General features: G+C 36.6%; 1 protein-coding gene across 2 annotated transcripts in view; it reads left to right on the forward strand.

The window, feature by feature from the left end:
- Positions 1–12,193, forward strand: part of UVRAG (UV radiation resistance associated) — a 287,747-nt gene that overhangs the window by 30,136 nt on the left and 245,418 nt on the right. Inside the window, exon 3 of one of the 2 annotated variants that reach the window (XM_004434016.3) lies at positions 6,840–6,874. The exons of the other annotated variant lie outside the window; for it this stretch is intronic. Coding sequence (XP_004434073.2) covers positions 6,840–6,874 — 35 coding nt within the window. The remainder of the gene's footprint in view (positions 1–6,839; positions 6,875–12,193) is intronic. 2 annotated transcript variants of the gene reach the window in all.

Genomic DNA, 12,193 nt, shown 5'->3' on the forward strand with positions numbered 1-12,193 from the left:
GCATGGCAAGAGAGAGGAATTATTTGAGGAAATTTTTTTAAATGGAAATGACCCACATCAGTTCCATCACATTCCATTAGACATAAATCAGTTGTGTTGTCCTTTGTGGATGAAAAGGGGACTTCTTATGTGTGTCTTTCTGTGTGTCCAGAGGGAAAATAAAACAGTTTGGACACTATTTGTCCTAAGGGTACAAGCATTTTTGCAGACCTTAATGCATTTGGTCTACTGCTCACTAATTGGTTTTATCACTAGCAATGTATATGACAATGCCAGAGTATTAGAAATTTTTGATAAGTTTCTATATAATCTGTCCTGGATTATCTTCATAGAACTTCTGTGTGCTTGCTCCAGTGTTATCTCTGATAATAGTAATTAACATAGTACTTAGTATACTTTAGGTATTTGGTAAATGACAGCAATTACTATTAGAATTGTTATGTTATGTTAATAATCATTAGTTTCATAGTTTCATTAGATTCATCACTAATCATAGTAGTTTCTTTTTTCTTTTTTTTTTTTTTGCTGAGGAAGATTCGCCCTCAGCTAACATCTGTTGCCAGTCTTCCTCTATTTTGTATGTGAGCTGCCACCACAGCTTGGCCAATGAGTGGTGTAGGTCCGCGCCCGGGCACTGAACCCAAGCCGCTGAAGCGGAGTGCTCCGGACTTAACTACTAGGCCATGGGGGCTGGCCCAATAGTAGTTTCTAAAAAGAGAGTAGTCATGGGACTGGTTGATGACTATGATGTAAAAACTTGTCTGAGAGATACAATGATGAAAGCAAAGTGATTTTTTTTTGTTTGTTCTTGTTTTTGTTTTTTGTCTTCAGATTGCATCTTGAGCTTAGAAGTTATCATGGACTGTTTCTTGAAGTTATCTCAATAAAATGATCATTAACACAATTAGGGAATAGCTGGTGACAGACCAAAGGGAAGTCTAGTGTCTGGTAGTGGTATTGAGTCTGTGACTAACTGGCAAGCCCCTTGGCTAGGGCGTTTAGTTCCTCTTTTGAGCTTTAGTTAGTTAACTCTAAAATGAGAGGACTGATGATTTCTGAGACTTCCTCCTGCTCTAAAATGTCATGGTTGAGTGAAGTCTATTCATAGTCTTCTTTTTTGGGCCCATATGTTGGACTCTATAGCTTTTAACTACCATAGGAGGAGTCTGGAAGCTCTTTCCTTAGTAAACCTAGTTAATACCGCCTTATCTTATTAGACCTGTGATGACAAACACAAATATTCATTTCATGATCGTTGTGTGGCCCTTGGTGTAGGATGACCACGATAGAAGGCCGATTGATTCTTCTCACAAAACCACCTGTGCCACCTGCTTAATGGCATCATTTCTTAGTTTTAGAAGAAAGGTTTTTTGTTGGAAGAATATCTGAAATGTTGATTTCTAAGTTATTGTTTTATTTCAGCTAAATTCACAGCAAGTCCTAAAAAGTTATGTGTGAAGTTTTTTTGATTTTTGACATCTTTTAGTGTTCTTGGGAGATTGTCTACTTTTTTAGGTAGTTCAAATCAAACATCAGTTATCACATTGCCAGAGAACAAAACCTTGTGTTAATGGGTGAGGAGCTAGGTTCTAATCCTGGTTTCCTCTTAAATTTGGAATTTTTATAAAATCAAGTTTGTTCTTCAGCCATAGTTATTTTCTTACCCATGAAATGTGAGTGCTTGTCCTCTCCTGGAATACTAACCAGCTATTTTGAATACATCAGAAGACGAACCCTATATCTGTGATCTTATCCAAGTCTCATAGTTTTAAATATCATTGATTGGGCTGGCCCCGTGGCTTAGTGGTTAAGTGCTTGCGCTCCGCTGCTGGCAGCCCGGGGTTCGGATCCCGGGCGCGCACCGACGCACCGCTTCTTCGGCCATGCTGAGGCCGCGTCCCACGTATGGCAACTAGAAGGATGTGCAGCTATGACATACAACTACCTACTGGGGGTTTGAGGGGAAATAAATAAAATAAATTAAAAAAATATATATCATTGATCACTCTAACAACTCGCAAATTGTATCTTTAGCTTGGATCTCCCTTCTGAACTCATACTCCTGTGTTCAGTTGCCTACTCTCCCTTTCTGTTTGGAGTTTAGTAGGTAAATTAAATTTGATATATTCAAAACTGAGTTTCTGATGTTCTAGCTCTGACCTGTCTCCTGTATTCTTCCTTCTGTCAGAAAATGGTAGCTCCACCCTTCTGTTTCCTTGGCCAGGAACCTTGGAGTCATCCTGGATTGTCCTCTTTCATATCTCACATCCAATCTTTCAGCAGATACTTTTGGCTCTTATTATTAAAAGTATATCCATAATGTAATCACTTCTTACTATCTTTGAACCATTGTCATCTCTTGCCTGAATCGTTGAAGTAGACTTCTAACAGGTTTGCATGGCCGTGCACCCTCTTTACTATGTTCTCAACCAAGATCCTATTAAAATGAAAGTGAGATCATGTTATTCCTCTCCTCGGCACCCTCCAGTGGCTTCCCATCTCACTCAGAGGCAAAACTAAAATCCTTTTGGTTTCCTAGAAGACCGTTCATGGTCTGACCCTCTTACCTCTTGGAACTCATCTCGTGCTGCTCTTCTAGTTCTGTCTGTTCCAGCCACACTGACCTTCTGGCTGTTCCTTGAATACATTAAGTTTGCTTCACTTTAAAGGCCTGTGTACTTGCTGTTTCTTTGGCCTGGGCACTGTTTGCTCCTGATATCTGCATGGCTAGCTCCTCCACCTTCCTTCAGGTCTTTACGCTGAACGTTTTCTTGGAGAAACTCTCCTTGATGGCTGACTAACCCTTTTAAAAATTGTGACTATTCTCCTCCTGTCTTTTGTGCTTTATTTTTCTCCACAATTCTTAAGATCATCTGACATACTATATGTTTAATTATTTGGTTAATGTATGTCTCTCTCTCCACTAGAGTATAAGCTCCATGAGGGCAGAAATTTTTAGGTCAGTAATTTTTAAGTCAGTTTTGTTCACTTGTACTGTCTCTAGTACTTGGAACAATGTTTGGCACATACTAAGACCTCAAATTTATTTTTTTTCATTTAATTTTTTCAAAAGCTAATGTAGTCCACAGGTCAAAATATATATATAAAGGTTTATATTAAAGTCTTTCTTTCACCTGTCCCATCTCTCTAGTTTTCCACCCCACCCTGATAACTGCTGTTACTCATTTCTTGTTTATCTTTCCTGAGATTCTTTATGCAAGTAGAAGTAAAAATAGTTCCAAACTATATATATTTCTGTGCCTTGCATTTTTCACTTAATATATCTTAGATATTTTTCCATATCAGTTCATAGAGAGCTTCCCAAATTTTCTGTGTACTTCTACATTGAATAGATGTACCATAAATTATTTAACTGGCTCCTATTGATAGGCATTTATAGGTTGTTCTAGTCTTTTGCTATACACACAATACTTCAGTGAATAACTTTTTTCACTATGTTGTGTGACTGCTAGTATAGCTATAGTATAGGGGAAAATTCCAAGAAGTGCAAGTACAAAGAGAGTGTGTACTTCTAGTTTTGGTAAATATTGCAGAATTGTCCTAGTTCACATTCCCACTTGCTGTATGTGGGTGCCTTCTTCCCACAGCCTCACCAACAAACTGTGCAGTCAAACTGTTGAATTTTTGCCAATCTGATAGGTGAAAAATAGTTTTGTAGTGTAGTTTAAGTTTGTATTTCTTCTATTATGAATGAGATTGAGGTACTAAAAAAACATTTGTTGGATGAGTGGAATGCTGCATTACAGCCATGTGACGCCAGTGGAACCATGCTCTGCAGTCTCTGATTGCTTTGTTTCTTTAGGTCTCAGCATGAGTAGAGAAGCATTTGTATCTAATGGTCTCTTTCAGTAGAAATAGGTCTTGGATGATATCTTTTTAAAAGTTTACTTGTCAAGTAGTTTTGCTCAGAATGAATTAATAAAAATTAATAGAATTATATTAATAAAAATTATAGTTTATAAAGTGTTTTTAACTCACTATTTCATTTGGGCTTCACAACAACCCTGTTATTTTCCAGATGTCATTCTCCTTTGAAAGGTGAAGAAACTATGGCCCAAAAAGGTTAATTGACTTGTCCAGGGTCAAGCTTACACATGATCAATAGGAGACTAGAACTATTTTTTGACTTTAAATTCTCGTAAATTCACTATTCTGTTTTATACCATGCCACTAATTTCATTGACAGTATTTTAGATGTAACAGAATGATAGACAGTGTAGGCCCACGTTTAGCATGTAAGAAATTACCTCAGACTTGGTGATTTCTTTCCAAATCGTATGGCTGCTTTATTGATCTCTCTCCATTTAAATTAGCAAGTCCATTTTGAGGGTCTAAATGGAGAACACAAGTTGTTTAGTTTCATTTATATGTAGTCAGTCAGTCAGCAGAGTTTTCGAAGAAATAATGATACTATTCATCTTCGTAGAGCTGGAGATATTTCTTTGGGCACTGTTTAATTTAGGTACTTTGCAGGTTAAGCTAAGGAATTCTCTTTCAAAAGAAAAAAGGAGTATCTTTATTATTTTTTTTCACGGATTTTAAAAGTAATATATACTTGCAACAAATTCAAACAAAACAAATATGTGTTAAGAATAAAGTGAAAGTACCTTGTTATAGAAAACAATACTTTTTTAGCCCTTTTAGTCTTTTTTTTCCTAAAAATATGTATGGTACATATAAATTAGAATATATGTGTATAGATACGCATACATACATACATGCACACGTACATTTATATAGTTAATTTATGGTTGGAATAATTGGTTAACCATTAGGGGAAAAAATGAAAAGAATAATACTTAGGGTTGCCTGGGGAAGAACATATTTTCATAAGTGGGATCATAAATTGGTACAATATTTTTAGAGAATAATTGGCAATATCTATCAAATTCAAACTGTATTTTTTCTTTGTTTGTGAGATGGACTAGCCCTGAGCTAACATCCGATGCCAATCCTCCCCTTTTTTTTTCTTGAGGAAGATTGGCCCTGGGCTAACATCCGTGCCCATCTTCCTCTACTTTATGTGGGACGCCGCCACAGCATGGCTTAACAAGCGGTGCATCGGTGCACGCCTGGGATCTGAACCTGCGAACCCCGGGCCGCCGAAGCAGAGTGCACGCACTTAACCGCTTGCACCACTGGGCTGGCCCCTGTATTTTTCTTTTTATCTTGCAATTTTACTTCTAAATGTTTATCCTATGGATTCAAATGTCTTAGGATATATATCTTTAAAAGATTGTTTATTTTTAATATTACTTGAAATATCTAAAAATTAGCAGTAATCTAAATGATCATCAGTAGGAGATACCTTTTAAAAACAATTAGAATTATCCCTTTTCTTATTTAAAATAATTGCTCAAAATAGAAAAATTAGAAAACTGCCAACCAAAAAATAAAAGTAAGCAGCCTAATTCTATCAGCTAAGATAGACATTGTTAGCATAATTATAAAAATTTGGATCCTGTTGTAAATTCTCTTTTAGAACCTGTTTTTTTTACGTAATACATTGTGTCTCTCTCTGCACAAAACAGAATAATTATCCTTATCTTTTTTTTCTTTTTTGAGGAAGACAGACATAGAGTAATATATATGGTATGTTTGTCAAGAAGCATTTTAGCCAAAAGAGTTTGCACAGACGAGTATTGTGTCCAGGTCTGCTTTTCCTTTATTGCTGGATGATTCCTGAGCCGCAGTCAGTAGTGGACCACTTTGACAAGTTTCACTCTTATCTCAGTTTCACCTGTACTTTACATACTTAATATATTTTTAAGTTCATTATTTTTAAACTTATGTCTAAGCATAATCTGTGAAATTGTTCATTCAATAAAAAAATATTTATCAAATGTCTTCCCTGTGCCTGGAATGGTTTTATTTGTTGAGGAGACAGCAGTTACACAAAACAAACACTGCTGCCCTTTATGGAGCTTACAGTTGGGGTTGAATATATGAGGCATAAATTTCAGTGCATTAGGAAAAAGTAAACTTCGTGCATGTGTCACCTGAAATCATCTCAAGTACCAGTGGGACGTGCATCACACTTGGGTAATATTGCCCTCTAGCAACATAAGGATGCAAGGGGCCTTGTAGGCTCTGCAGAAATCAAGCATCATGGAGATGACTTGAGCTGGGTCAGCAGAGGGAATGTTGGAAGGTTGTTGGGGATGTCGGTCTGAAGCTCTGACACCTTTCTTTTGATCATGTCTTCAGGTTTTGTAACATTTATGACGTATATGAAGGTTTGTAGAATCCTGAAATTTTAATGCTTACAAAGACCTTTGATTAGTTGTCGAATTCTCTACGTTGTCTAATGAAAAATGGGCCCAAGGAAATTAGAAGCAGAATGTTAATGACAGGTAGAACTAGAACTTTAATGTTACCTGATTACTAGATCAGTATTTGTTCCACAGTACTACAGTGGATAAATCATTGGAGATATTTGAGAAAAACAGAGCATATGGAATCAGCTGTAGAGAGTGGCAGTAGGTAAGGGGGAAGAAAGTCGGAGTTTTTAAGGACTCAGATTTGAATCTAGGGTAAAAGGAGCCAGCCAGTAAAGTTAAATCTAAATTAAGGTTAAACTAAATTAAATCTTAACAGGGTTTGGCCTTTCTTTACTAATGTTTTCCTCTTTAAAACACTTTTATTTAATCTTTATTTCTATTTTAATTTATTTTTTGCAGATAAAGATATAGGGAGAATAGATCCCTTGAAAATGTTTTAAATGTTTTGCTGGAACATATGTAAAAAATTTACAGGATTAAGAGTTAATAAGCTTATTTTCTTCCATATCACTTATTGTTCTTTTTCTTTTTTTCCAGAATTTTATAGAAGTGAAGTGATTAAGAATTCCTTGGTAAGTTTGCTTTCTGACAGGTACATATGACTAAGCCTGTAATTCCAGTTTCAGAAAATGCTGAGACATAAAATAAGTTCAAGTTCAGTTCTGATAGTTAAATCTTCTGCTCAGTTATTGCTTAAATCTTCATTGATTTGTTCATTGCTTTATCTCTAGAGCTTAGAACATGCCTGGCACAAGTAGGTGCTTGATAAATATTTGCTGAATGAACTGATATTTTTTCTGTTAAAAACTTTAGTGTTTTCTCAACTCAAAATCTATGATTCTATCCCTTCTATTTGCTGTAGAGGTTATTGACTCTTTGACTTAACAAACGTGGTAATCAATGATATCTTTGTTTAGATAAAGTTCTTAAGAATTTTATGTCTAGGGCCATCATATAGGATCCTTCTACTTTTTATTTTTTGGCAATGGCATTGCCATTGCTCAGTTAGAAATTTGAAAATGTCCTGCTTTTGATAATGTGTACACTAGATAATTGCATAAATGGCTCAATTTATTGGGCCATGTTGATAAAAAGAAAAGCTTTATGGTAATGATAATACTCTTTTCATGGTCCAGGGCCATACTGGATTTGGCTCCTGTTCACTTTTTCAACCTCATCTCCTAGTATTTTCCCTCACTCACTGTGTTCCAGACGTACCCCATCTTTTCAGTGCTTCAGACATGCCAAGCTTGTCTTGTTCATTATGCCTAACACACCTGTTCCCCGGGTTCTTCATTTGGCTGAAGAATCCTTTGAGTTCTCAGCTATGTCACTTCAGCTAGGCTTTCTATGACTAGTCTATCTAGTTCCCTTTCCCCTAGTCACTCTTGTTTACATCACCTGTTTTATTTTCTTTAGAGCATTCATCACTATTGGAAACTCTTGTTCACTTATTTGTTTGTGTTTATTGTCTGTCTAGGGACCTTGCCAGTCTTTCTCATCACTACATGCTAGAGTTTAGAATTGTATAGATGCTCAGTGAATATTTGTTAGATGAATAAATGGATATCAGTGATGTGTTATATTTACAGAATCCTTTTACGTATATTATCCCCTTTGATCCTTAGAACAACCTGTAAGGTAGATGGGGTAGATCTTAAGAAACTGATGTCCAGAGAGGACTAACAACTTTTGTAGTCACACAACTGCAAAACCAGAGCCCCAGTCCTTAGACCTTCTGTCTTCAAGTCTCTGCTGCTACTCTTTCCTCTTCATCAAGATGTCTTCTAAATGTCTCTAAAATGTCATAATAGGTTTGGATCCTAGACCAGACAGGTTCCTTGGGCCCATCTCTTCAGAGCTCCAGTCTCCAGTAAAGTTCTTGTTCTACATACATTAAATGATACATGATAAAGGAGTAGCACCATGCCTGACACATAGTAGCTATTGGGTAAATATTAGTTTCTCCTCCTCTCCTGGTTCAGGTGGAAACAGAAGTGAGAGCTGAGGAAGTGGAGATTTTAGGGAGCAGATAGAGGAGAATGTCACTTTGATTTATCTACCCTCTTTTCTATAATCAAAACAATAGTTGGGATGGTTTTACAACATCCCATTGCCTTTTCTCTGGATTTGTGTCATAATGGACCCTATGTGATAGTGGTACTGTACTGTGTTGTTCTACATTATTAGTATTGTATTTACTTGATAATTCACTTGACTTCCAAATCCATATTTCTAAACATCATTTCTCTGAATGTTAACTCTTATCTTCAACTCCTTTTGGCTCCTATCTTCAATTGTTTCTGAGCCATCTATGAATTGTGATATCTTCATCCCTGATGTACTTAGGCTGAATAATGTTTTTTAGAATGGATTCTAGACAAGGGAGAGGATTGGACAAAAAGACTTCCAAGGTCCTTTCAACTTACAGTTTGTTCTGTAATTATTTCCTGAGTATACCACTTAAAACATTTGCTTGCATAGTAATTATTTATGAATATTTCCTCTCCCAAAGTAGAAGAAAGCCTCCCGGAGCTCAGAGATTGCCCGAATGTCTTTATGGCGCCCTAGCTCCCAATGTACTTCTCTTATCTGGTAGTTGTTTGGTAAATGTTGATTTCTTGATGTTTCTTTTTAGAATATTCTTTGAGATTATGTTTTTAGCAAGGATTGTTGTTTCTTTTATAGGTTTAATAAACCTCAATTCATTTCTTCTTTTCTTTTTGAAAGGATTCTGCTTTCTTAGCTTTTTGCTAAATCATTGTTACTGGTTCAGATTAATGGGTATTGGACACTGCAGGAGTCAACAACCCTCAGAGAATATGCACATTGTTACCTCCCTTCTTACTGTCTCTGAAGAACTACAGATGAGCAGAATTTGTTGGTTTCTTCCCTGCTTAGGAGTTTGTGATTCTTAAGCTATTGTGATATTTGCTGAATAGTTAGTGGTTTAAATGCTTTTATTTCTACTGGCTTCCTTTGTGCTTGGCACATAGAAGACACTCAGCAAATGTTTCCTTTTTTTTTGCTGAGGAAGATTTGCCCTGAGCTAACATCTGTTGTCAATCTTCCTCTTTTTGCTTGAGGAAGATTCACCCTGAGTTAACATCTGTGCCAGTCTTCCTCTATTTTATATGTGGGTCACCACCACAGCATGGCCGCTGATGAGTGGTGTAGGTCCACACCCGGGCCACTGAAGTGGAGTATGCTGAACCTAACCACTAGGCCACGGGGCTAGCCCTCAGCAAATGTTTCTTAATGAGTGGAGTCTTCCACAAATATATTTATTGACTGATTTCTAATTAGCTATTAAAGGGTTAGGCAAAATAGTACTTTATTTCTAGCTAAAATTTTGGGTAAGTTTTCACTCTGGTGAGCTAAGCTGGATTCTGGTGAGCTTGTGAGTATTCTTTTTTACTCATGTAACTTGAAGGCTTCGACTGTTTCCCCTAGTATTATGTTCTGAGCTTGGTCCTCAGGCCAGACTGGCCTGGTTTTGCCACTCTGATGTCAAAGGAGACATGAACAAATGGACACAAGATTAAAAGGAGTGTTTTTCCTCAACGGTTAGATAAACTATTCTCATGTGCCTATTCTGTGCCTCTTTCTAATTCCTGAATACTACACGTTAGTGCTCTCCAGTGAACTCTCTGCGATGATGGTGGTGTTCTGTGCACTGTCCAGTACAGTGGCCGCTAGCCACATGTGGCTGTTGAGCACTTGAATCGTGGTTATGTCCTACTGAGGAACTGAATTTTTAATTTCATTTAATTTTAATTTAAATAGCCACAAGCGGCTAATGGATATTGTATTGGACAGCCTAGTTCTACATGATTTTGAAAAGCTTTCTTATAATCTGTAATGTTAGGAAGAAATTTCCCATTTTGTATGCTTTTTTTTTTAAAAAAAACCCTTGTACTTATACCACTAGTACCATTCTAAATCAGTGTATTACTGTTCATATGGTTGTCTTAGCTCCTTTAATATGTAGGATAAAACTCATGAAGGGAGAGACGTTGTATGCTTCATCTTTATAACCTTCATAGGCATCGTGTTGTGCTTGGCTTGTACTTGGCCAAGCCAGGTATGTATATATCCTAATCCGAGTTGTCAGTTGTAAGACTTTCTGTTCACCAAGAAAAAATAAACACTTCTAATTAAACGGAAACACAGGGCCTTGGCAGTGTAGTCCTGTGTGAGTTGTAATTCAATCTCACTAGCCTCTTGTTACTTTGAAATTTATTTCACCCGTTCCAAGGTGTTTATTTTGGTGTCTTTTCCTTCCTTCAGATGCATTGCTTAACCTGTGATAGGGGAAGCATCATGTGTATCTCAGCAATAAAATATTAATCAGCCTCCTCGATTTGTGGAGATTTCCTCAAGTCCTATAAAGAAGATGGATGAGGTTATTTCTCCATTGACAAATATTTGCTTCTCTAATACCAAATTCGTGCCTTGTTGCTCTGTTTCTTTGCCTTTCTACCTACACAAAGACATAATACAAACTTAATACTTTTTATTGAAGTTTACCATACATAACAGAAGAGTTTATAGATCTTAAGTATACAATTTGGTAAATTTTCTCAAATTGAGTACACCCATGTAACCAGCATCCAGATCAAAAACAGAATATTTTCAGTGCCCTGGAAGGCCCTTCATGCCCTCTTCAGTTACTACTACTCTCCTGACTTTTAACACCATAAATTAATTTTACCTGTTTTTGAGCTTTCTAGAAATGAAATCATACAGTATGCACTCTTTTGAATCTGACTTCCTTGTGTCAACTTTATATTGTAAGAGTCATTCATATTGCGGGGTATATTTGTAGTTTGTTTGCTCTATAGTATTCCATTGTCTGAATATACCAGAATTTATCTGTTCTTCTGTTGATGGGCATTTGGTTAGTTTCCAGTTTTGAGCTAATGTGAATAGTGCTGCTATGAACATTCCTGTATATATCTTTTGGTTGAACATATATGTATCCATTTCTGTTGGGTGTATATTTAGGAGTAGACTTGCTGGGAATATGTGTATGATCAGCTATAGTATAGATTGCTAAACACTTCTCCAAAATTGTTGTTTTATTTACACTCTCACCAGCAGTCTGAGAGTTCTGGTTACTCCATATTGTTGTGAATAGTTGATATTTTTTTAATCGTTTGAATTTAAATTTTTGATAGCTGTTATATACAGGCCTTTTTTTTTTGTTCAATCTAAATCAAGAGAGATATTTTAAGTGGCAATTAAATTTAGCACACGTAGTGCCAACAGTGTATCTGACTTAAAAGAATTGATATTAAGACCAGCTATTTTTAAGGTTGTGCATGTAGAGACAGTGACACCTGATGACTGCCACCTGGTGGTCAAAGATTGTAGGACCTTATTGATTGTAACATTTCTAAAATCAGAATTCACCTTACAATGTGAGGAAAAGTGCATGTTAGAATTGATGAGAAATCAGAATATGTTGTTAAATGGTAATGAATATAATAGAGTAAAATAAAGCAGGACAAAAGTATATCTGGCAGGGGTGCTTGCTTGTTTTTCTCTGGTAATCACATAGAAGATATCATCTGAGCAGACACCTGAAAGAAGTGAGGGAACAAACTACACATCTGTGTTGGGGAAGACTGTTCTAGGCCAAGAAACAGGAAAATACAAAGGTGGGAGTGTACTTGAGGTTTTCAAGAAATGGCTAAGAAGTTAGTATGGCTGGAGTGGAACGAGCAGGGGTGGTTTGAGATTTTGCTAGGCAAGTATGACAAAGACAGGGGCAAGGGAATTGAGGATCAGGGCAACAGAGGACCTGGAAAGGTAGGAGATGCTACCTTTAAGGTTGTGCCCTCAAGGGCTGGATAGCATGAGAGTAAGATTTTGGAAGGGATACAGTT

The sequence above is a fragment of the Ceratotherium simum genome, chromosome 7, assembly GCF_057802395.1.
Source record: "Ceratotherium simum simum isolate JZ-2026a chromosome 7, ASM5780239v1, whole genome shotgun sequence".
NCBI classification, from domain to species: domain Eukaryota; kingdom Metazoa; phylum Chordata; class Mammalia; order Perissodactyla; family Rhinocerotidae; genus Ceratotherium; species Ceratotherium simum.